The 22,426-nt window shown below is 43.7% G+C and overlaps 1 protein-coding gene across 1 annotated transcript in view; it reads left to right on the top strand.

Moving 5' to 3' along the window:
• The first annotated feature begins 484 nt into the window (after positions 1 to 484).
• Pigk (phosphatidylinositol glycan anchor biosynthesis class K) overlaps positions 485 to 22,426 on the top strand; it is a 74,456-nt gene continuing 52,514 nt past the window's right edge. Inside the window, exons 1-4 of the mRNA XM_041651037.1 lie at positions 485 to 604; positions 5,614 to 5,667; positions 7,390 to 7,481; positions 22,049 to 22,184. Coding sequence (XP_041506971.1) covers positions 512 to 604; positions 5,614 to 5,667; positions 7,390 to 7,481; positions 22,049 to 22,184 — 375 coding nt within the window. The 5' untranslated portion in view covers positions 485 to 511. The remainder of the gene's footprint in view (positions 605 to 5,613; positions 5,668 to 7,389; positions 7,482 to 22,048; positions 22,185 to 22,426) is intronic.

Genomic DNA, 22,426 nt, shown 5'->3' with positions numbered 1-22,426 from the left:
AAATAGCGTGTCTATTTTACACAAACAAACCTAGAAGCACAGCTAAGTAAATACTCTTCAGTTAGGTTGACCCAGTAGTTCTGGAACCAGAGGAGAGGAAGGTGAGTGCTTCCTCATAAAAACAAAACAGAACCAAACCAAACCAAACAAAACAAAAAATAAAATATACAAAACCCATCACCTCCCCACACTCAGAGACAAACACATACTACACACACATGCACACACACACAGGTATCACACACAGATACTCAGACACACACACACACACACACTGAGGCACAGACACACACTACACACACATGCACACACACACAGACACGCACCACACACACATGCATCACACACTGATACTCAGACACACACACACACACACTGAGACACAGACACACACTACACGCACGCACCACACACACATATACACAGGCACATACACGCACGCACGACAGCGCGCTGCTTTACGGCACTCGCCCCGCCCCTCCGCCGTACGGGGCGCGAGAAGCCGGCAAACATGGCGGCCCCCTGCTCCCTCGCCCTGCCCGTGGTTACCCTGGCCGCCTTGGCGCTCTTGTCTCCCCGCAGCTCCGCCGCTGGCCACATCGAGGTAGGCATCGGACCCTGGAGGCGAGCCGGGGAGGACGTGTGTCGTGCTGCGAGCGCCTGAGATGTGGGGTGCACGGGAGGGAAGCCGCCCGCTGCAGCATCTTCCGACCCGGCGGCCCTGAACGACGACCTGATCCAATCCGGTCTTCTAAAGCTTCCTGGTGCGCGGGCCAAGCCCCCAGCTCCTGTTGACCGGCGGGGCGAGCTTCCTGGGGACTGTCGTGGTCACGCTGTTGTCCCTCGGCCCCGCCCTCCCGCTTCTGAGCCCACGGGGCGTCTGATTCCTTTCTGGTTTTTTCACCAGTGACCCTCCAGACGAAGTGATCTGGATTTATGACATGCTTTTCAGACCTGCTTGTCCTGCTGGCCCAGGAACCCGGGGAGTTGGCAGACATTACACAAACGCCACGCCAAAGTTTTCTGTCTCACCTAGATTGCTGTAGTTCCCTAACCGTGCTCGGAGTGATTCCGGTCCTCAGTTTGTTCTCTAAGCTGTGGAAGGAGTAACTTTGAGAATGCTAACCCGATCGTGCCTCTCAAAAGTACCTTAACATGGTCAGGACCCATAGGGCCCCCTTCTTGAAGTCTCTTACGCTCCTTTTTAAATGTCAAGATATATTAAACTGCCAGTTTCTCAAACCACTGGGACCCCTTCTGCCATTGGCTCAAATTTTCTTTGTCTGGAATTGTATTTTATCTTTTTTTTTTTTTTCATCCTTTGGGTATTCACCCAAAATGTTGCTTAGGTAGACAGACGTTCCCCGACAAAGTCTTATCCTCCCGTTACAATTACAATATCCACATTTGCTGGCTTCGTAAATTGTGTGGTGGGCTCTTTGCTAAAGTGTGCCTTTGGTGGCAAGCCCCGTGACGTACTATTTTATACACCAGGGTAGATGTCCGATGAATATAGTGAATTAATAGATGTTACACAGAAGTGTGATGCCTTTACACATTCATCTGAATTAAACTCTGACATTCTCGAGAGAAAACAGCATGCTATTTGGTGATTTCACTGAATATTACATGGTCCATGGCACATAGTAGGTACTCCATTAACTAAATGTTGAGTGAATAACTGTGTTACCTCCCTCAGATTTGTTGGTAAAGTTGTAATAGAGTAACTATTTTGAGCTTGGAAAATACACTAGAGATTATTTACGTATAATCTCATTTTTCTTTTGGAGAAATTCAAGTCTAAAGTGTGAACTGTGACTTGTATTCCTGTTATATGCAGCTAGATTTTGGCTCAGGCTTTCAAATCCCTGTCTAGTGTGTATGCACAATAGCACCCTGCTTTTTTGCTTTCCTTGGTGTCTAGGCAGCTGTTAAGTTTTTGGGGGTTGTGGTGGTAGTGGTGGTGGTTGTGGCGGATCTATTCTCACACCTGAGTGGAACCGTTTGTCTCTGAAAGTTTCCCGCTAGTCAGACACCTGAAGTTGCCATGTATTAGGCAGTCACTTTGCTGCAGTCACTGTCCCAGGAATAAAGACCTGAAGGGTAAGCACCCTCTCTAAATGGTTCTTAGCCAGGAGTGAAGAGCCCAGGTTTGAATTCGGACTTGGTGACTGTTCTAGTGATAAGTGCTGTTCGGAGCAGTTAATTCATTGAGTGCAATGTTTTCCACACCCATCATGATCCAGTGTGTGTGTTGGCTGGTGCGTGCAATGTTGTGCACACCCATCATGATCTAATGCGTGTGTTGGCTGGTGAGTGCAGTGTTGTGCACACCCATCATGATGCAGTGTGTGTGTTGGCTGGTGAGTGCAGTGTTGTGCACACCCATCATGATGCAGTGTGTGTGTTGGCTGGTGAGTGCAATGTTGTGCACACCCATCATGATGCAGTGTGTGTGTTGGTTGGTGCATGCAGTGTTGTGCACACCCATCATGATCCAGTGTGTGTGTTGGCTGGTGAGTGCAATGTTGTGCACACCCATCATGATGCAGTGTGTGTGTTGGCTGGTGAGTGCAGTGTTGTGCACACCCATCATGATGCAGTGTGCGTGTTGGCTGGTGCATGCAATGTTGTGCACACCCGTCTTTATCCAATGTGTGTGCTGGCTGCGTTTGTCAATTTGAGACAAGCTCTCGTGGAAAGAGAGAAGCTCAGGTGAGGAAACTCTTCTGTAAGATTGACCTGTGGGCAAGTCTGTGGGGACATTTTCTGGAGGAATGACTGATGTGGGAAGCCCAGCTCTTTGTGCGCAGTTCCATGTGGTGCTGGGTTGTATTAAAAAGAAAAAAAAATAAAACAAGCAGAAAACCAAGGTGAGCAAGCTAAGGGGGCAGGCCAGTAAGCAGTGTTCCCACATGGCCTCTGCTTCAATTCCTGCCTCCAGTTTCTTGAGTTCCTGTCCTGACTTCCCTTCATGAATATCTGTGATGTATAAGACAATCCCTCTCCTCCCCAAGTTGCTTTTGGTCTTCGTTTTAATCACGGAAACAGAGAAGCAAACAGAACACTGTGTCATTAAAATTGTGTTCATTAGTTGGGAAGATGATATTGTATGTTGAAGTTTTTATATGCAGAAATAGCAAATGTAGGTCAAACATTGCAGTGGTACATGCCCCTAAGTCAGAGGATAGTCTGAGATACATTTGTGAGTTCAAATAGAAGTATTCAGCACATAGTTAAGTTCGGATATTGAACAATATTTTAACAGGAAAGACTTGAATCCACATATATGTAATCATTTGCAGTGTAAAGACTGAGTGGAAAATGGAAACATGCGAGGAAAAATTTTGTTTCAGATAAAATGTTTAAAACAAATAGCCCCACAGTAAACATCCCCTGCAAGAATAGCTACAGAAATTGAAAGCTTGAAAGAAAAGCTCAGCAGTGTTTGTGATGCTCTAGCATGTTTGTTTTCCTGACCATTGGTGTGGAATGTTGTGGCATGTATTAAAGCGTGCTTGTATTGCAGAGATCTTAGAGATCAGCAGCAGGAGAGTTGAGTTGGAGGAGAATGTCAGAAACTCAGGTTTATGCAGAGAGGACGTTTTGTCTCCCGGCTGCCCAGACCCGAACAATCACACAGAAACTATATTAATTACAATGTTGTTTGACCTATTAGCCCAGGCTTCTTATTAACTAACTCTTACATCTTAAATTAACCCATTTTTATTATTCTGTATATCACTACAAAATTGTGGCTTACTGGTAAGGTTCTGGGGTCTTTCTGCTTCAATAATTACTTGGTGTCTCTCTAACACTGCCTACTCTTTCTCTATATCTCGGGCTTTATTCTGCCCTGCCACAGGCTGAAGCAGCTTTATTCATCAACTAATAAAGCAACACCTATAGAAGGACATCCCATGTCACTCAAGGGTGCTTTTTTTTTCTCTCTCTTCCTCTCTTTCTTTCTTTCTTTCTTTCTTTTTTTTTTTGGGTCAAGGAAGGAGGGAGATGATATGATATCTCATACTTGGGATCAAAGCTATCTTTGGGGCACTGTTATGCTCAGCAGTGGAATAAATGGTGAGAGGTTCTTGGAGTAACTGCTTCCATGTTGTCTCTATTGCACATGAGAAGGTCTTGGTGTCACCATCCCACCTCGTGTTCTCATCGCACATGAGAGGGTCTTGGCATGACCGTTTTCACCTCAACTTCTCATTGCATAGAAAGGTTCTTGGTGTCACCATCCCACCTGATCTTCTCATAGCACAGAGAGACTAATAATAACCTAATGAGAATTTTGACATTTAGTGATTTACTTACAGTTTTTGCATAGGATTCTTTTGTATTGTGAACTCATCATGAGGCTTCAGTTTCCTGTTTTCGTCACTGGCATGGCGTCGTGTAGACAGTATATTCATTTGTTCATAAATATTTGATCAGAGCCCACTGTAATCCTAATTTGGACTGCAGCAGCGCATCTGCTTGCTGAAAGGCCCTGTCCCTTAGAACTTAGATCCTGCTGGAAGAGGGGGTGGCAGTGCATACAGTAAGTATGAGGAGCACTGTGGAGAAAATAAGTTATCGTGAGGAAAATGGCGTTGTGAGGCTGTGATTTTAAATGTTAATTTAATGTTTTCAACAGATAAATCCCTTGCACAAGAGTAAAATGTAAGTTCATGCCCGTGTAGTGCGTTCTAGTTTAACAGGGACAGTGCACGTTCTGCCACTCTGTAAGTGACGCCGTGATGTAGGATTGCCAATACTTTTGCTCAGAGTGTGTGGAAGGGGTTAGATTAATTTACTTACTTGCTTTCTAGTGCTAGAGATTAAATCCAGGGGCCACTGCATGTTAGACAAATGCTCTACTGTTGATTTTTACCCTCAGCCCAGGAGTCAGTGTCTGAGTTAAAGGTGCGTTGTCTACTTGGTGTCTCAAGCAAGACCACACCTCTCAGCTCCAGTTTCTCTGTTAAACTAGGACTTTGTGCTCTGAAACAGTGTCTTTTAGAAGCTACATTAACATTAATTGATTAAGATTAGTTAATTAATTTGTGTTTGTTTATATATTTGAGTGTGTTTTGCCATGGGATGTCTGTGGAGGCCAGAAGATAATGCATGGGACTCAATTCTGCCATGTGAGTCAGGGATTAAACCTAGGTCCTCAGACCTGCTGGGCCATCACCTTAAAGTAGTTCCTAGTGTGTGTTTGATTATTTTGCTCATGAGGTCAAATACAGTATCTTCATAAACTGATCATGATTGCTATTGCAGTTAAAGTCCATGAGGGGCTGGAGAGATGGCTCAGTGGTTAAGAGCACTGGCTGCTTTTCCAGAGGACCCAGGTTTGGTTACCAGTCCCTACTTGGTGGTTCACAGCCATCTATTACATCAGTCACAGGGGATCCAGTGCCTTCTCGTGACCTTTGTGGACACTAGGCATGCACGCAGTGCACCTACATACAGGCAAAGCACACATACACACACGTAAATCCAAAGATTCTATTGAAAACACCCATGAATCCTAGATATCATTATCACTGTTTATTGGGGGAGTTGCATGTTTTTAAAGTGTGTGTCTGTGTTAATCATTTCACCTTTATCTCCCTGCAGGAACAAGCAGAGCAGTTCTTTAGAAGCGGACACACAAACAACTGGGCTGTTTTGGTAAGTATGTACTTTAAAGATAGATCTCACTGCGCATATTAGATAGGGATCTCAAAACTGTTGTGAATTGTGAGTTAAATTTTTGAAAATAAAATTACCTTTTAAAAATAAAAATTTTGATAGAGAAAACCCTCCCCCCATTCCCTTTCTTCTTCTCTGTTCTTTCCTACCCTACCTTGTCTCTCTTTGAGACAGAGGTTCTCTCTTTCTCTCTCTCTTTGACTTTTAAAAAAGAACTTAACAGCAGCCACTAATATTCCTTCCTTTTCATTTTTCTTCCAAGTTGTGGTTTGTAAGTAAAGACTGCATTTGAGTGCTGTTGTTCAGAGGAACACCAGACACAGAATCCTTTTAATGCTTGAAATGAAAAATTCTTAATTAGAGTTCTCTGTAGACTAGTTAATGCTCTACTGATGCTGATTTATAATTGATTTTACATTTGCTAAAGCGATAGCTGTAGAAAATAATTTATATGAAGTTAGTTATTCCCTGTCTATTTTCTATTCCCTGGTAATTTGTTTGAAGCTTAGGGCAGTTTTTACATTTACTAAGTAAAGAGCTGACATAAAAGGCCTTTAGTTCTGCAAAAAGTGCAGTAGAAATCTTGGCCTCATTGTGGTTAATTTCTTGTAAATTGTTTTGTACTTTCTTTTTAATTTAAAAACTTCAAGTTAGGGAAACTGTTGGCCTTTGGCAATGGTTTGTATCTATCTTATTTATTTCCATTTTTACTCAGCAGTGCTTTATTGGAAGAGTTGTGAATACATACCTAAATATATGAGTATGATTGGGCTATATATGTTTAGTAGGGTCAGAACTTTCAGTGTGCTCCTGCTGCATTATAGGATGAAAATTCACTCTAAGTAGTAAAGAAATCACAACAGCTCTGTAGAGCCCCGAGCCCTACAAACTGCTGTCAGGTTTGTCACTTCTGCTGGGACCACAGGCGTGGGGGGGAGATACAGTAACTGACCCTAACCTTTCAGTGCGTCTCCTTGGAACTAGATTTTCCCAGTAACTTAAAAAAAGCGATTTTTCTTTTTCTTTGTGTGTGTGTTTGAATATGGGCTTGTGCCTGAGTGCACTGCGGTGGGGACCAGAAGAGGGCGCTGGTTCTCCTGAATCAAGAGTTGCAGGTGATGGTGAACGGCTTTCCCTGGGTCATGGGAACTGAACTTGGGTCCTCAGCAAGCTGAGCTGAGCCATCTCTCCAGACCGACCCTCTCTAGTACCCTTGATATTTTTAATGATCTTTATTTGAAGTGAAAAATTGAGTTGACTTGCTTGCTGTTTTTACTAACCTAATAACATAGCTCTTCTCACGTGTGGATGAAGCTATTTTATAGGTTGTATTTTGTGTCTGTCTCACTTCCCACAACAAATGAAACAAATCGAGAAGCAGATATTACATCCTGGAGGGCATCTAGTCTGTGGGGAGACCATAGACATTTTCTCTGATTCTAAAGAATTGAATCTGTTAGAGATAGAACATTACAGACACACAGAAATGGAGATGACCTGGGTTGTTTTCTATTCCATTGGGTGATCTTTTTATTTAATAGCAGTTACAAAAGCCTCCCTGTAGGGATATTGGTTTTATTGAAGGTTCTTTGATGTCTTAAGCTTGAGATGCTTTCTTCAGGCATTTCTATAGACTCCAAGGGACATAGTCCTGTAAGCCATGGTCTGACTCGTGAATGCATGTCTCCTTTTTATCTTTAGGTGTGCACCTCCCGATTCTGGTTCAATTACCGGCATGTTGCAAACACTCTTTCTGTTTATCGAAGTGTCAAGAGGCTAGGTATTCCTGACAGGTAAGCCATCTCAAATAAGTTTACTGTGAAACCCAGTGAACATAACTCTTAGGTGAGTTGCTTTTGAAAGAGGTAAAGAAACCTGATTTCGGTTTTTGTTGTTGTTGGACACGCTGTCAAATGTAGAGTAGATGCTAGCTTAGGACCACGGTGGTAAAGTACACATGAGAGCAGTGAAATACTAGGGTAATAGGATTTGATAAAGTGCGGTTATCTGCTGTTGTTTACTAAATGCTTTCCTTAGTGGGTTTTGTTTTGTTATAGGTTACTATTTTAGCCTGAAATCTGAAAAAGGACTGATTGAAAACTTACTGAGTTTTGTTTTGTTTTGTTTTCTGGAGACAGGGTACCTCTATGTAGCCATGGCTATCCCGGAGCTTGTCCTGTTTACCAGACTGGCCCTGAACTCACAGAGATCTGTCTGCTTCTGCTCCTGAGTGCTGGGATTAAAGGCCTGTGCCCCCACCCAGCAAAGGTTTATTGATGTATTCACCAGATTCTTGGGAGGGTTCTAGCCTTAGCTAATCAGAACTGAGAAAAACCAGATAGAAAAGGAAACTAAAAACCAGCCATGACATGAAGCTTGTCTGGTGACAGATGTCGTGCTGCAGATTGCTAAAAATGGCTCTGCTGTGCCGCACACTGGCAGGTTTAGCTGTGGTACTTCATGTTGCTATTGCCTCCTGCTGCCCAGATCAACCTGGGCATTCTCAGTTTCTCACTGTTTCCTCTGATGTCTGTTGGGAATACCATGCTGGTAGTAGAGTTATGTCCATGTGCCTGATGCAAGGTGACTAGAAGGATGAGTGTGTGACATTGTGTTTTCTGGGTAGAAACATGGGCTCTGCCTTTGCTGACTACACCTAAGGTGGAACATTTCCTGCTTGTAGGGAGTCAGGCACTCTACCCAGACCATGACCTTTGGTTTATTATGGTTAGTTTGGTTTTACTGCTACCCGAGGAGTAACCACAGAAGATAGAGGTGTTTCATTTTGAGATGAATTTATTCAGTGCCCTCAAAGGAGACGGGAGTTTGCAACCTGGCTCTTGTTTGTAACTTACACTAAACTGAGCATGGTTTTCCTCGTTTATGACGTAGTGCTAATGTAATGGGACCACTGCAGGATTCAGACAAGGAGAGATAGAACAAAATGCTGCAGAGGGAGAGGACACAGCATGTGGCTTGGGAGACAAAGCTTGTTCTACTGAACTTAATTAAACACAACGCTTAATCTAGAAAATCACAAAACACAACTCAATACCTGTATTCCATCTAGAATCAAAGCAACCAGATGATATTAATGTTTTTAAGTTAAATTAAATCCTGAAAGAAGGTTAACTTGTGTCAAATATGCAGGCTTAATTCTTTTTAACTGACATTGGGTCCTTCTCAGGTAGTCCTTTGGTTTATAACTTTCCCCTCTGCCTTGAGACTCACTGTGATGGTTTCCTCTCTGTTCTGAGACTCACTGTGATGGTTTCCTCTCTGTCCTGAGACTCACTGTGATGGTTTCCTCTCTGTCCTGAGACTCACTGTGATGGTTTCCTCTCTGTTCTGAGACTCACTGTGATGGTTTCCTCTCTGTCCTGAGACTCACTGTGATGGTTTCCTCTCTGTCCTGAGACTCACTGTGATGGTTTCCTCTCTGTCCTGAGACTCACTGTGATGGTTTCCTCTCTGTTCTGAGACTCACTGTGATGGTTTCCTCTGTCCTGAGACTCACTGTGATGGTTTCCTCTGTCCTGAGACTCACTGTGATGGTTTCCTCTGTCCTGAGACTCACTGTGATGGTTTCCTCTCTGTCCTGAGACTCACTGTGATGGTTTCCTCTCTGTCCTGAGACTCACTGTGATGGTTTCCTCTGTCCTGAGACTCACTGTGATGGTTTCCTCTCTGTCCTGAGACTCACTGTGATGGTTTCCTCTCTGTCCTGAGACTCACTGTGATGGTTTCCTCTCTGTCCTGAGACTCACTGTGATGGTTTCCTCTGTCCTGAGACTCACTGTGATGGTTTCCTCTGTCCTGAGACTCACTGTGATGGTTTCCTCTCTGTCCTGAGACTCACTGTGATGGTTTCACAGTAGCTTTCATTTTGGAACATACACGACCATGTTGTATGAGTCAATTATTAGGATGTGTCTTATGGCTTGAGTAAGATTGGGAGGGTCCTTGTAGAAGTAGAGATAGCCATAGCATGTATTATTCTGTGTACTGAGTTTGGTAGGATTGTCCTTGAGTTTCTGAAGGATTTCTTTTGAAGTTATTTCTGTTTCAGATGCTTGTTTGTAGCTCTATTTCTGCAGCCTTTGTTCTAAACTGAACAAGAACTGGGGGATTCGAACAGTCATGGTTTCATACTGTTTATTTATTTAACAAAGAGAATTTAACAGAAGATGGTTTTGTCTTTAGCTTCGTATGGTAAATGTTCCTTTATAGTTACAGCTTTTATAGTTAGAATTCCTTTAATGTAGATTATCTCACTTTATGGTGCAGTACTCTGTAGAGATTGGTATACTTATGCTTATGATTTAAATACCTAATTAAATCCTAAAAGGTTTATCTATGTGTTGAAGACAGTAATGAGGTGGTCATGGAAACAGTATGAGGTACAAACGTGAGGGCACCTCTCTGCCTTCTCATTTTCTCTTCACTAAGGACTGCTGCTGTCTGGTTTGTTTCTCGTTCCCGCCATGCCTTCCCATGCTGCGTCTCAGCAGGCTCTGTAGATACAGCGCCTGCTGTTCTCTAGCTCCCCAACCTGAAATCTCCCAAAATCTGACTCTATCACGTATTTCCAGGGAAAAGTGCTGCCCTTGACCTCCCGTGATAGACTGCAGGTGAACACAGGTGTCTGTGAAGCGCCAGCGGATTTCCTGTGCAGATCTGGCCGCACCGGCAGGATGCTTCACTGTGTGCTGAGACCTGAAGCTCCCTTGAGCATTTCATCCGCAGGCTTCGCATGCTCTGGACTGTGGACTGTGGAGCTGTTTGCTCCTGCCTCTCATCCCTCCCCTTCCCAGCTCGTCCCACACACAGCGGTTAGAACGAGCTTCCCCAGACACTGCCTTCATCCTTGCACTCCCACGAGCACTGGAGGGTCTCTGCCTCACAAACCCTGGCATTTCTAGCTTTAGCTGTTGCTTTGTTAATTCTGACTTGATGTGTTCAGTTTGTTAACTTGTTTTGGTTTCCCTGGCTTCAAGTTTGGTCTTTATTTCTGATTTTGACCTTTATCCACCTAAGCACTTGGAGTGGCCTGTGCTCACTTCCCTATTCTTATATCTTTTTCCTTTGTCTAGAAAACTATATAAGAAGTTCACTCTGGTTTGATAATTGACTGATGAGTTAAAGCCGTTCTAATAGTTTATAAAAACTAAAGTCAATATTTGTGTAGCATTAAATTTTTGTTCCATGATTAGTTTATGATCTTATTTTATTATGCAGAAAAGCATCAGTTTATAAATTTGTTTTATTTGTAATGAACAAAAGAAGTTGAACTATATAAATATGTTTTGTAAACAGTTTCCAATAAGCTGCCATAGTTATGATGGGGCTAATTTTAGCTCATGCCTTTGAATGCTCTTTTTCTTGTCTCCTGCCACTTTCCAACAGTTTTTTCTCATGTAGTCTTAAACATGTAAATAGTGGTGCTTGCACATAGAACTTAGACGTTCTGAACAATCTGTCCTCTCCATCACGTTGGCAACCGATCCGTCTCACACTGCATGTGATATTCCTGGTGGAGCACTGTGAGATCTTGGTGGGGAGCACGTAGTGTGGTCGGGAAAGAAATGTGCTTTAAGGAGAGTAGGGAGCCGGGTAACAGGGACGTTTTAGCCACCACCTTCATATTGTTGTGCCTAGAAAATGAAAAGGGTCCGTTTGCAGGCCTCGGAAGATCTTGAAGGGTTTTGTATAGCATAAGGGAACATTCTGTCTTGATTTGTGGCTAGATTGACAGGTCTTGGGGTGCTTATTCCTTTACCAGCACAACAGCGCGCCCGTTGCTGCCACTGTCCTCCTGTCTGGTGGCCTGCTTCCTTTCCTTTATTCTCTAGAGTCTGGTTGTGGACCTTGTCTTCACAAGGTCTCTGTGTGTGGTAGTGGGGTGCTACCCATGGGCCGCTAGGCAGATGCCTCTCCACTGAGCTGCGGCCCAGCCTTTCTACATTAGCTTATGTTCTAAGGGAAGCATAACTATTCAGATAATTATTTTTTAGATGTTGGCCTAAATAGTAGGCAGCCCTCTTTCTCCATCTCCCCCTCCCGCGCACATTCACACACACGCACACACACAATGTGCACAATTTTGATCCTATTCAAACCTGTATCACGTTTTATTTCCCTTCCCCTTCACTGAACCCTTTCTTCCTAAGTGCCCCTCCCATCTACTTTCTTTTTTGTGACACACTGAGTTTGATTAGAGCTGCTTGTATGAGCAGGGGTGGAGAGTTCTTCACCCAGGGATAGACGAGCAACTTACCGGTGGCTGTACATTTAGTACAACATCTCTTCCTCCCTTAGCAAACATGCATAGCATAGGGCAGCTGAAGGGGAAGTGGGCTTCAAGAGCCCTTCCCCTCCCATGACAGAATGTTGACAGACACAGTCTTGTGCAGGTCACCGCAGCTTCTGTGACCTCATGCGTGCAGTGGTCATGTGACGTCCAGAAGACAGTAGTGCACAGTGCGCCTCCTCATGTCTGGTCATAGCTTCTGTAACCTAATGTGTGCAGTGGTCATGTGATGTCCAGAAGACAGCAGTCCACAGTGCGCCTCCTCACATCTGGTCATAGCTTCTGTGACCTCATGCGTGCAGTGGTCATGTGACGTCCAGAAGACAGCAGTCCACAGTGCGCCTCCCCATGTCTGGTCATAGCTTCTGTGACCTAATGTGTGCAGTGGTCATGTGACGTCCAGAAGACAGCAGTCCACAGTGCGCCTCCTCATGTCTGGTCATAGCTTCTGTGACCTCATGTGTGCAGTGGTCATGTGACGTCCAGAAGACAGCAGTGCACAGTGCGCCTCCTCACATCTGGCCCTTACATTCTCTGTCCCATCTTCTGATGTTGTTCCCTGGGTCTCTGAAGGGTGTTCTGGTTAGGTTGTTTGGTTTTGGTTTTGTCAGTTTGACACTAGCAAGAGTCATCTGGGAAGGAGAACTTCAACTGAGAAAAATGCCTTAATCAGATTGCCTGTAGGCACGAGTGTGGCATATTATATTTTCTTTATTAGTAGTTGATATGGGAGGCCTTCGCTCACTGTGGGTGATCCCATGGGAGGAGGTTCTGGGTTGTGTGAGAAAGGCTGAACAAGCCACGGGGAGAGGGGAGCAAGGCAGTAAGGAGAATTATCTGGAGCCTAGTTCTGCCCCCAGGCTCCATCCCCTAGTCCCTGCCCTGACTCCCTCAGTGATGGACTGTGAATTTTCACCAAATAAACCCTCCCCTCCCCAACCTGTTTTTGGTCAGTGTTTATCACAGCAAGCAAAAGAAACTAAGACAAAGGGGGTGATAAAGCTGTCTAAAGATGTCCTGTTTAGGAGTGAGCACCCCATATTGTCTGCATGTTCATCCACTATGAGTCTCTGCAGGGTGTGGTGCCACATTAAAGAGGAAATTTCCTCTTGCGGTCATTTAAACCAAGCGTTAGTCTGGCCTAGTTCTGTCAGCTTCTCCTTGACAGGGGCTTTGCTCTGTGTTGTTGTTGTTGTTATTATTATTATTATCACCACCACCAACAGCACGTAAAGTGTGGGCTGGGAAAGGAATGAAAGGCCCCTGTTGGCGCTGTAATTTGCCTTGTCGTGAACTGGGTTTAGTCCAGAGGGTTCTGAGTATTGGACCCTTCCGTATATGAAGACTTTTCTCCACTTATAACTGGTAGCCTCAATTCAATTGATTCTTACAATTTTCAGTTATTTTCTCTTAAACGTCTTTGTGCAGTGCTCTGGTTATCTTAGTCATCTTCTTCTTTTGCTGCATTATAAGCAATAACTTTCTCCAAATATGTTTTTCTAACTTTGATTGTTATACGTGCAGTTTGGTTTTTGAATCTTGTTCTAGCTACTTGCTGAACTTTGATGATTTTGATAAATTATTTTCTTAGAACTATACACAGCTTCTTCTTTAAAAATCTTTGTACCTATAAGTTAAAAATAAAGAAAATCCTGAGAATTTCCAAAATTAAAATTTTTGGGTAAAAATTATCTTTGGAGCCCTCAGAATTAGTAGTCCAGTTTGAGACGCTTTTATTTTGAGTAAATGCGTCCTTGAGAGGGAACGTGGTTTTTCAGATCAACAAACTGCATGTGGCAGTTCTGGTAGTCGGAACTGAGCCAAGTGTTTTTAATATTCCCTGCCGCCCAGTTCCCCGTGCAGATCGATGAAGCAATAAGGGCGAAGGCTAAGAGAACGCGACTAATTAGTGCGAGAGATGGATGCTGGGAGGGCTTATGAAGTTCCCGTCTACACAGGCTTGATTTGCTGTCTTAAGCAATACCTAATAACCACGGGGACTGGCTGCCTATGCGCAGAGCTGTGCTCTGCAATACGCTTCCTCCCTGAGAATGCTGACCAGATGCTTCTGTTTTCACTCTGGCACTCGCCTGCTATCACCTACTGGTCTTTTGCAGTTTTTAACTTGGTTTTTAGAGTGTTTTAATGGTCTTGCTAAGTAGCCTTATATAATGTTCATTTAATGATTTAAAAGTAAATTTAAGTTCAGCGTTCCCAGCTGTATAACGCTAAGGGTGATGTGGTTCAGCAGGAGGCAGTTAGCAGGTGGCTGGGGTGTAGACCCCAGTGTCCAGTGACTTGTTTGAGTTGTTGCAGACTGGCAGTAATGAGCAAGGTTGATGACGTTTGCTTTAGGTTGGTACAAAACCAACAAAGAAACGATGCAATGAACGTGTGAGCCGAGGACGCGACTGAGTGGCTAAAGCTCTTCACCCCTCCTTTCTCACTGTGGTGCACAGTTAGCTCAGTGAGGAGTCAGAGTGGTGTGAGGGACCCAACAGCCCAGAAGGATTGCCCCCGCCACACTAGGTTGGTCCTTGCTGTGTCCACTGTAAAGATATACTTCTTCCAGTTCTGTCTTCTCACATCTTCAGGCCTCAGTGAGCTTGGGAATGGCTGAGGGTCATGTTTAGTCTTATTTTATCCTGGGCAAGGTCTTCTCTTTCCATCTTAGTTCCTCATGGGTATAGATGGGGTGGGTGTTTTCGGTTGCCTAAAACCCAGCTCCCTCCCCCCTTTTTTTCTTTGCAGTTTCTTGAATCAGCCTGTCATGTTTTCTAATATGATTGCATGACTCTAGCATTAACTGACTTGGCATTGAATAATTTAGTTGTATTAGTTGTACTTTTGGAACCTTAATGTTGAAAGAAAGGTCATGAAAAGGTAAAGTTTTAAGCTGAACCATTGTCAGTGATGCTTGTTGCCTGCTTCCAGATCTGACAGGAGTATGTGTGTAGGCAGCAGAGAAAACACGGAGTAACCAAGTCGTGTCCGCCCCCAAATGGAGTCTGATGTTCCACAAGCGTGTTGACATAAAATCTACTCTGCGTTCAAATCCCTGTAAGACCTTATTTTTTGTGTGCTTTTCCTCTGGTGCCAGAGATCAAACACAGGGCCTCTCTCATGCTCAGTAAGCACCCTGCAGCTGCACTCCCATGCTCAGTAAGCACCCTGCGGCTGCACCCCCAGCTCAGTAAGCACCCTGCGGCTGCACCCCCAGCTCAGTAAGCACCCTGCGGCTGCACCCCCATGCTCAGTAAGCACCCTGCGGCTGCACCCCCATGCTCAGTAAGCACCCTGCGGCTGCACCCCCAGCTCAGTAAGCACCCTGCGGCTGCACCCCCAGCTCAGTAAGCACCCTGCGGCTGCACGCCTATGCTCAGTAAACACCCTGTGGATGTACAGGTTCCCCCCGCCCCCCATGCCTCTATCTTGGTTTCTACTAAGTTGTGCTACATTGTTATATTTTCCTGTGTGTGGTGAAGAAACAGCAGAGCTTGGCTTGTGTTCACTTTCTGGTTATTACTCTGGAAACCTGTTAAAGGCAAGGTGCTTTCTTTATGGTAAAGATATGTAGTTATGCTACCATAATTAGACTGAGATATGGGAATGGTGAACATTGAGAAGAAAGACAGCTCTTTGGGCTTCTTGGGGTCATAATTTCTGAATTTTGTTTCTTCCCTTTAAGAACCCTAAGAGCTTACCTCTCAGGAATTGTTCCATAGGATATCAGCTCCATGGGCGCCAGTGGTTTAAGTTAAAAGTTAATATTCTGCACACCCAGTGCGAGCCTTATTCCCTTATCCCTGAGCTAGTTCCTGAAAAGACAAAGAGAATAGTTCTGGAAGATTCTTTCAGTTTCTCCTTTTCCCTCCACTCCTTCCCTTCCCTCACTCCTCTTCCTCCTCCCCACACCTGTTGTCTCTCTCACAGGCAGACAGGCACTCTCTCTCACACACATTCACACTCATGAGTGGTGTCTCACGGGCTCATCACGCAGGCTCACGTGTTGTCTTTCTCACAGGCAGACAGGCACTCTCACACACATACACACTCACGAGTGCTGTCTCACGGGCTCATCACGCAGGCTCACGTGTTGTCTCTCTCACAGGCAGACAGGCACTCTCACACACATTCACACTCACGAGTGCTGTCTCACGGGCTCATCACGCAGGCTCACGTGTTGTCTCTCTCACAGGCAGACAGGCACTCTCTCTCTCACACATACACACTCACGAGTGCTGTCTCACAAGCTCATCACGCAGGCTCACGTGTTGTCTCTCTCACAGGCAGACAGGCACTCTCTCTCACACACATACACACTCACGAGTGCTGTCTCACGGGCTCATCACGCAGGCTCACGTGTTGTGCTGTCAGCAGTAGCGGTTCTGTGTGCTCAGAGCCTTTGCTCTTTGCAGTACATTTACCAATTGCTCTAATTCCAGCCAGAGCAGGCTGAGGTGGAAGAGGAGATAGGGAGGAAATTACAGTCCCTTCATAGGTTTAGACCTTTGGGTGGGAGTAATAGGAATGACCTCGGAATAAGTCAAACTACCTTGACATGCCGCCAAAAAAAGGGTACTAATTATTTCTAAGAAGTTTCTGAGAATTTTTCCTGGAGAATTGATCGGATATTCTATCTCTAGCATGTTATATCTGACACTTTGGGGCATTGGGAGGATAGTGAGATTAACGTGTGAGTATAATTTGATCTCCTCAGAGCAAAGATATTTCTCAAAAATTTTTGTTAATAGTTTCTAAGAATTCATCTGAGTATGAGTGAGAAGTTATCAAATTGTTTAGATGCCGTGTTGTTAAATCCTTTATACCATTCGATTATCTATGGCCAAGGTTTAGGTCAGGGGATTCAGCTATATTATTCTGGGAAACTCCATATTAGTTAAACTTAATTCACTGACACTCTTTTTACTTATTTTTAAAGACAGAATCTTACCATGTGCTTAGACTACCAGTGAACTTTTCATCCTCCTGCCCCGCATCCCTCTCTGGGCTTGCTTGTGCGTTCTGCACACCAGATAAGCTCAGGCGCTGATGAACCGTAGAAGCATAAGAAATGAAATCATTAAGGGACTACTCACTAATATGTTTTTGAAGTTTCTCTTCAGTAGAAAAATGTCCAACCTCATTTTTAATATATATTTCAGCTAATTCTGTCTATATTCTTCTGCTTCTCATTATGCTAAGACATTCAAAACATTGTTTTGATCTACTGATCAAGACTTGTGTGTAGTATATTGTACTTATTCAGGAAAACCCTTCACGTCCCTGTGAGACTCTGTATGTGGGGGACCCAGTGGTGACTCTCACTGGGTAAGCTCAGTTCCTTCTTCCAACACCCCATTTCTACCATTTCTGCTTTATTGTAGCCACGTGCGAAGTGTGTCTAGGTGTGTGACCTGTTAGTGTGTTCTAAGCAGTGCAATCAGGAGACGTATCCAACTCTTCACCCACAACTCCACTTTCTCTTTTATTTTTAATTTGGTTTATTACACTCACTGTTCAGAATCTAATTAGAAAATCCAAGATAATATTCGTTTCTCCACCTAAATCAGTTTTCTCTTTAACTGCCTGGAAATTCAGTACAGTAAGTAGTTAATTGTATAATCTTAGTTCCATTCTTATGACACATGTAATCCAACCTTTCTGTAATCTTAGTAAAATAGGGAACTGGAAACTGATAAAATTTTTATTAGTGCTGGGATAAATACTATGGAATGGTTGTGTTAAATTCATGTCTATGAATACAGTTATATCACTTAAAAATGTCATGTTGAATTACATTTAGTTGGGATTAGTCTCTTGTCAGTTCCTGTTCAGTATTGTTTCTGCTGAATGTGACATGTATTGTCACAATAACGAGCAGGTCAGTGGCTCGGTGTACTTTATCTCTTGTGTTTTATGTATTCTGTCTTTAAAAATTAATAAGAGAATCTGGGAGGATGGTTCAGTGGTTAAAGCACTTGCCATGGGACTGGAGTTCAGATTCCCCAGAACCCATATAAATGTGGGGTAGGCATGGTGACCTACCTGTAATTACACATGTATTTACACACACATGTATACATGTACATGTAGACATGGGTACGTACAGACACGCACATCTCACACAAATACACATGAAAGCAATGTGGCTGTCATCTGTCTTCATGCTTGGAGAGAGCCAGGAGGACCACCAACTTCTAAGTGCTAGGATACAGGTGTGTGGCACCATGCCCAGCTTCAGTCTGATCTGAGAGTTGGCTAAGAAACGGATGGTTTCATTTAGAATTTCAAGGGCCTACTTTGTTTTCATTATGTGTTGTGAATATTAAGCAGTAATAATGAGTTCATGCATCTAACCTAGTCATCTGAGTCAATTAAGTTATCAGTATAAAATGAAACATTTACTGAATCTTTCTAAATTCAGTTAACAGAATTAATTTCAAGAGATTGCAGAGTTGTTAAAAAGCATGTGTTCATTCACCATAACCCAGCTGTAAACTGGGATACAACTCCACTGCCCTCTAGCCACGGGGGCCCAGTGATGATACCTAACACTCGGTGCTGTAGCTTCATGGCCTTCAGTGGAGATGCCAGCACAGGTTTCAGAGAAGTAATGAGCTCACTGGATTAGTGCAGTGATTGAGCTATACCAGCACTTCCCAAGCGCTTGCTGTTGTCTTGCTAAACTAACCTGCATTATGTCTTGATTATATATGAGCCTGTAACTGGCTTTACCTTCATCCTAGTGTGTTTGCTTTCCGAATTCCTGTCTGCCATGTGTTTTAAGACTATCTCTTTTCCTTCCTTCCTTCCTTCCTTCCTTCCTTCCTTCCTTCTCTTCCTTCCCTTTTTTCTCCCTTCCCTTCCTTCCCTTCCCTTCCTTTCCTTCTTTCCCCTCCCTCCCTCCCTCCCTTCCTCTCTCATTCTCTCTCTGTTTCTCATCCTCCCCTCTTAAGTTTTTTTCTTTCAGAGTCTCTTGTAGCTCTCAGTGTCACTAACTTGATATGTAGCTTAGGATAATGTTAAACTTTCATTAAATGTTAAACTCTTGCCTCTACCTCCCAAGTGCTGAGATTTCTCATGTGCCTGGCTTTGCATTTTTCCTTCTAATACTGTAAGTACAAAATAACTGGTCTTAGACAGTCTAGGAATGCAAGCAATTCAGGATATCCTCTGTTAGCTGGGTTGCTATGATTAGTGCCATGGTGCTATAATAGTGGTTAGAGTTATTAGTTTGAAGATTCTTTAAGGTATGGAGGAGAAAGGAAAAACATGAAAGTAAATACATAGAGTTCAAGCTGCTCATATGCTGATTTTTAATGGTCCAGCATTCTTTACACTGAGCTGAAGCAGAGTGCCTAAGATGTTTCCTGTGGGGAGAAAGCAGCTCCCCAGAGGCAGAAAGCCAGTGGGCCAGCCAAAAGGGGCTCTAAGGAGCTGTGAGCTCTTATTTCAGCTTCTATTGCAACTTCACTGTAGTGATGTTGAATGGAACGCCAGCTCCAGTAGTTACTGATTCTCTCCAGGAAAGTATTGTTTGTACCATACTGTTTCTGTAACTAGCCTGTCTATAGCTGACTTGCCTGCTACTTGAGAGCTCATGCTTCTTCCACTTATCTTTGTTTTGTGAAGAAGGGTTAGATGGGACTAACAGAGCTAAGTCTGAGAGTCTAGTCTTCACACATGGCAGCAGGGTCTTCCAAACTGTGAGACGTGTTCTCCTCTAGATTGCATGTGCTTGAGGAGTTTTATGTTATTTTCACAAGTCATACAGCTCCCTGCCATGTACAGAAGCTGGTCTTCAGTGTAAATATCTCTGTGTGCCTTGGACCCGTACTGGTTGGTCTTATTGATCCAGTAAGTGGAGGTTTAAATCCCTGTTGTGATGCTAAAGTGGCCCCATAGGAAGAAAGATGCTGTAAGGGGCCAATGAGTCAACTATGAGGTTACAGCTGTCGCTCAGGTGTTGATGGGCAAAACTTGCCTAAGTAGACACCTTGATTGTCCTGAACAACAGACACTGAAGATTATTAATTACATATTGTCCAGGACATTTCTATAGAGAGACATTGCTATATCATCAAATTATGTTTGTAGAGTAGTTGTCAAAATAAAGAAAAAAATTAAATGTGGAAGCAGACCTGACCCCTCTGCTGTGCAGCTGCATAGCCATTTAGTAAAGGAGTGTCCTCATCCTCCAAATGGGATGCATGTTTACAGCATTCTTAGTGTGCTGTCTTCCTTACAACTTCATTTACAGTTTCCATGCTTAGCCTGTCATTTTATAGGAATTATAAGCCCAAGTAGTCTCTGTGTGGTTATGCTATATAGTCTCTCTCTGTGTGTGTGTGTGTATGTGTGTGTGTGTGTATGGTTAAGTGTTATATAGTCTGTGTGTGTGGTTGTGTTATACAAAAGATTAAACACCTGGGCTAAGGAAGGAGTTTTATTTCATCAGAAAAGCAGTTTTGAATAATTTCTGAGGACTAAGAAGCAGTGAATTAGAATGTGCAGTTACACTTCTGAACCTTCATAATCCATTGTTCTTTAGCTTGTTACTCATTTATCTACGTTATTACTAGTAAAATTATTGTATGATATATCTATTTTATTTAATCATGGGTCATAGTAGTAACACTGAGGCTCAAAATTATCTCTAAGAAAAACATGGATTATATGTACTGTGATTGATATGGTGATCATTTCACTTCATAGGAATTAACCAAACAAAGCCTAGCCTAAAGGAAGACTGACATTATACATTTATGTGTCAGTTGTGTCTCGTTTAACAGAGATCATATGGTTTATTAATAACTTAATGTAAACTAATGAGCTTCCTAAGTTATAAAGAGAGGATATGTTCTCCTCTATAGGAGTCACAGCTGGAGTCTGTATCTGCGTGTGCAGGGCTGGACCCCTTCCAGAGTAGAAATCTAGCCAGTTTTCAAGAAAAATCAAGTTTTGAACTTTAATGTATTTGGAACATGTGCAGCAGAACATTTTCTTCCTGCCGTCTCCTAGTGAACAAACTGTATACCAGCATATTGGGTTCCCTGTGTGTGGAGCTCAGGTATATGCAGGACAGAGAAGCCTCCTGACTTAGGGTCCGCATGTCAGTGGTGGGACCAATTTCCTCTTTGGTTTTTCAAATATGAAAATGCTTGGCTCATTTAAATATTAGCTACCGACTGTGTATTCTAGTCCTGAATGTGGTGGCATCTGGGTACAGCCGTCCTCCGATGGCTTGTGTTCTCATGGTGTGCAGAGTGCTATACCGATTCTTTTTGCAGCAGTGTCCTCAACACACATGGGATAGACCATCTCTAGACCATATCTAGGGCAGGACTGGTGTGTAGTCTGGCTGGTCGGTGGCCTGGGCAGTGTGAAGAGAACAGGAAGGCCGGTGACAATGAAGCGCTATGAGTGTGGATGCAGGCCGACTCCAGGAGAAGCTTCCAGTAGCCCTGCTTTAGCCAGAGCTGGATGTTTTCAGAGGGCAAGTTTGACTAATGGTAGGAGACTACACAGAAAGTGACCTGGAGCCAGAGTTCTGGCCGAGACCCACGCAGCCTCTAGTGGAGGGAGGGTGGCGGCTGGAGTTCTGGAGGACCGTGAGTTGCATGGTGTGTTTGAGTGGCTCTGAGCCTGACCACACTGCTAGCGTAGGCTTCGGGATGACAGATTTCATGCTAACATGGCTGAAAGTTGGATTCCTTGGAAGATCATATTTTAGTGTGGACTCTTCCAGTCTTGAGGGTGTTAGATCTTCCAGAAAGTTAGAATGTTTGTCTGCTTTAGCTTCTTTAGCTTCCCTTTGTTGCATGGAAAGAGATAACTTCCACCAAGTTCAAGTTCGAGTGTCTGTTCTCCACTTTGAGTTTACCCCACTTATGTGCATTATAATGAGAACTAGTTAAGGTTTATTTGTTTATTTATAACTGCCTCAATGAAAATTCAGTTGTTTTTAATGAGGGAAGACTTGTACATGAGCCATGTGTTGAGCTTTGGGCCTTCTGTAACGCATGGGTTTCTGGGATCTTCTGCTAGTCACATTGTCCTGATGCTTGCGGATGACATGGCGTGCAATGCTCGCAACCCCAAGCCAGCCACGGTGTTTAGCCACAAGAACATGGAGCTCAATGTGTATGGAGACGACGTGGAAGTGGACTACAGAAGCTATGAGGTGCGTTGTCAGCAGGCAGAAATGCTGTCACCATCTTCTTTCCGCCCTGCCTTAGCTGTCATTTAGCTTTGGTGGAACTGAGTCTGCTTTTGGGGTTCACAGTATGGAAGTAGTGACACACGGATAAAACCCTGGATGCATAAAGTCAAGGACACTTATGTCAACTTTTTTAGCAGGAAATGCTTGGTTTTCATACTTGATCTAAAATTTCAAGTTCAGTAACTTTATTTGATATCCACTAT

Source organism: Microtus oregoni, unplaced genomic scaffold (genome assembly GCF_018167655.1).
Source record: "Microtus oregoni isolate MIOR12 unplaced genomic scaffold, Mior012 000000F_ref0000247, whole genome shotgun sequence".
Taxonomy (NCBI): Eukaryota; Metazoa; Chordata; class Mammalia; order Rodentia; family Cricetidae; genus Microtus; species Microtus oregoni.
Note: the sequence above shows the minus strand (reverse complement) of the source record. Positions and strands in the feature narration are given on the sequence as shown.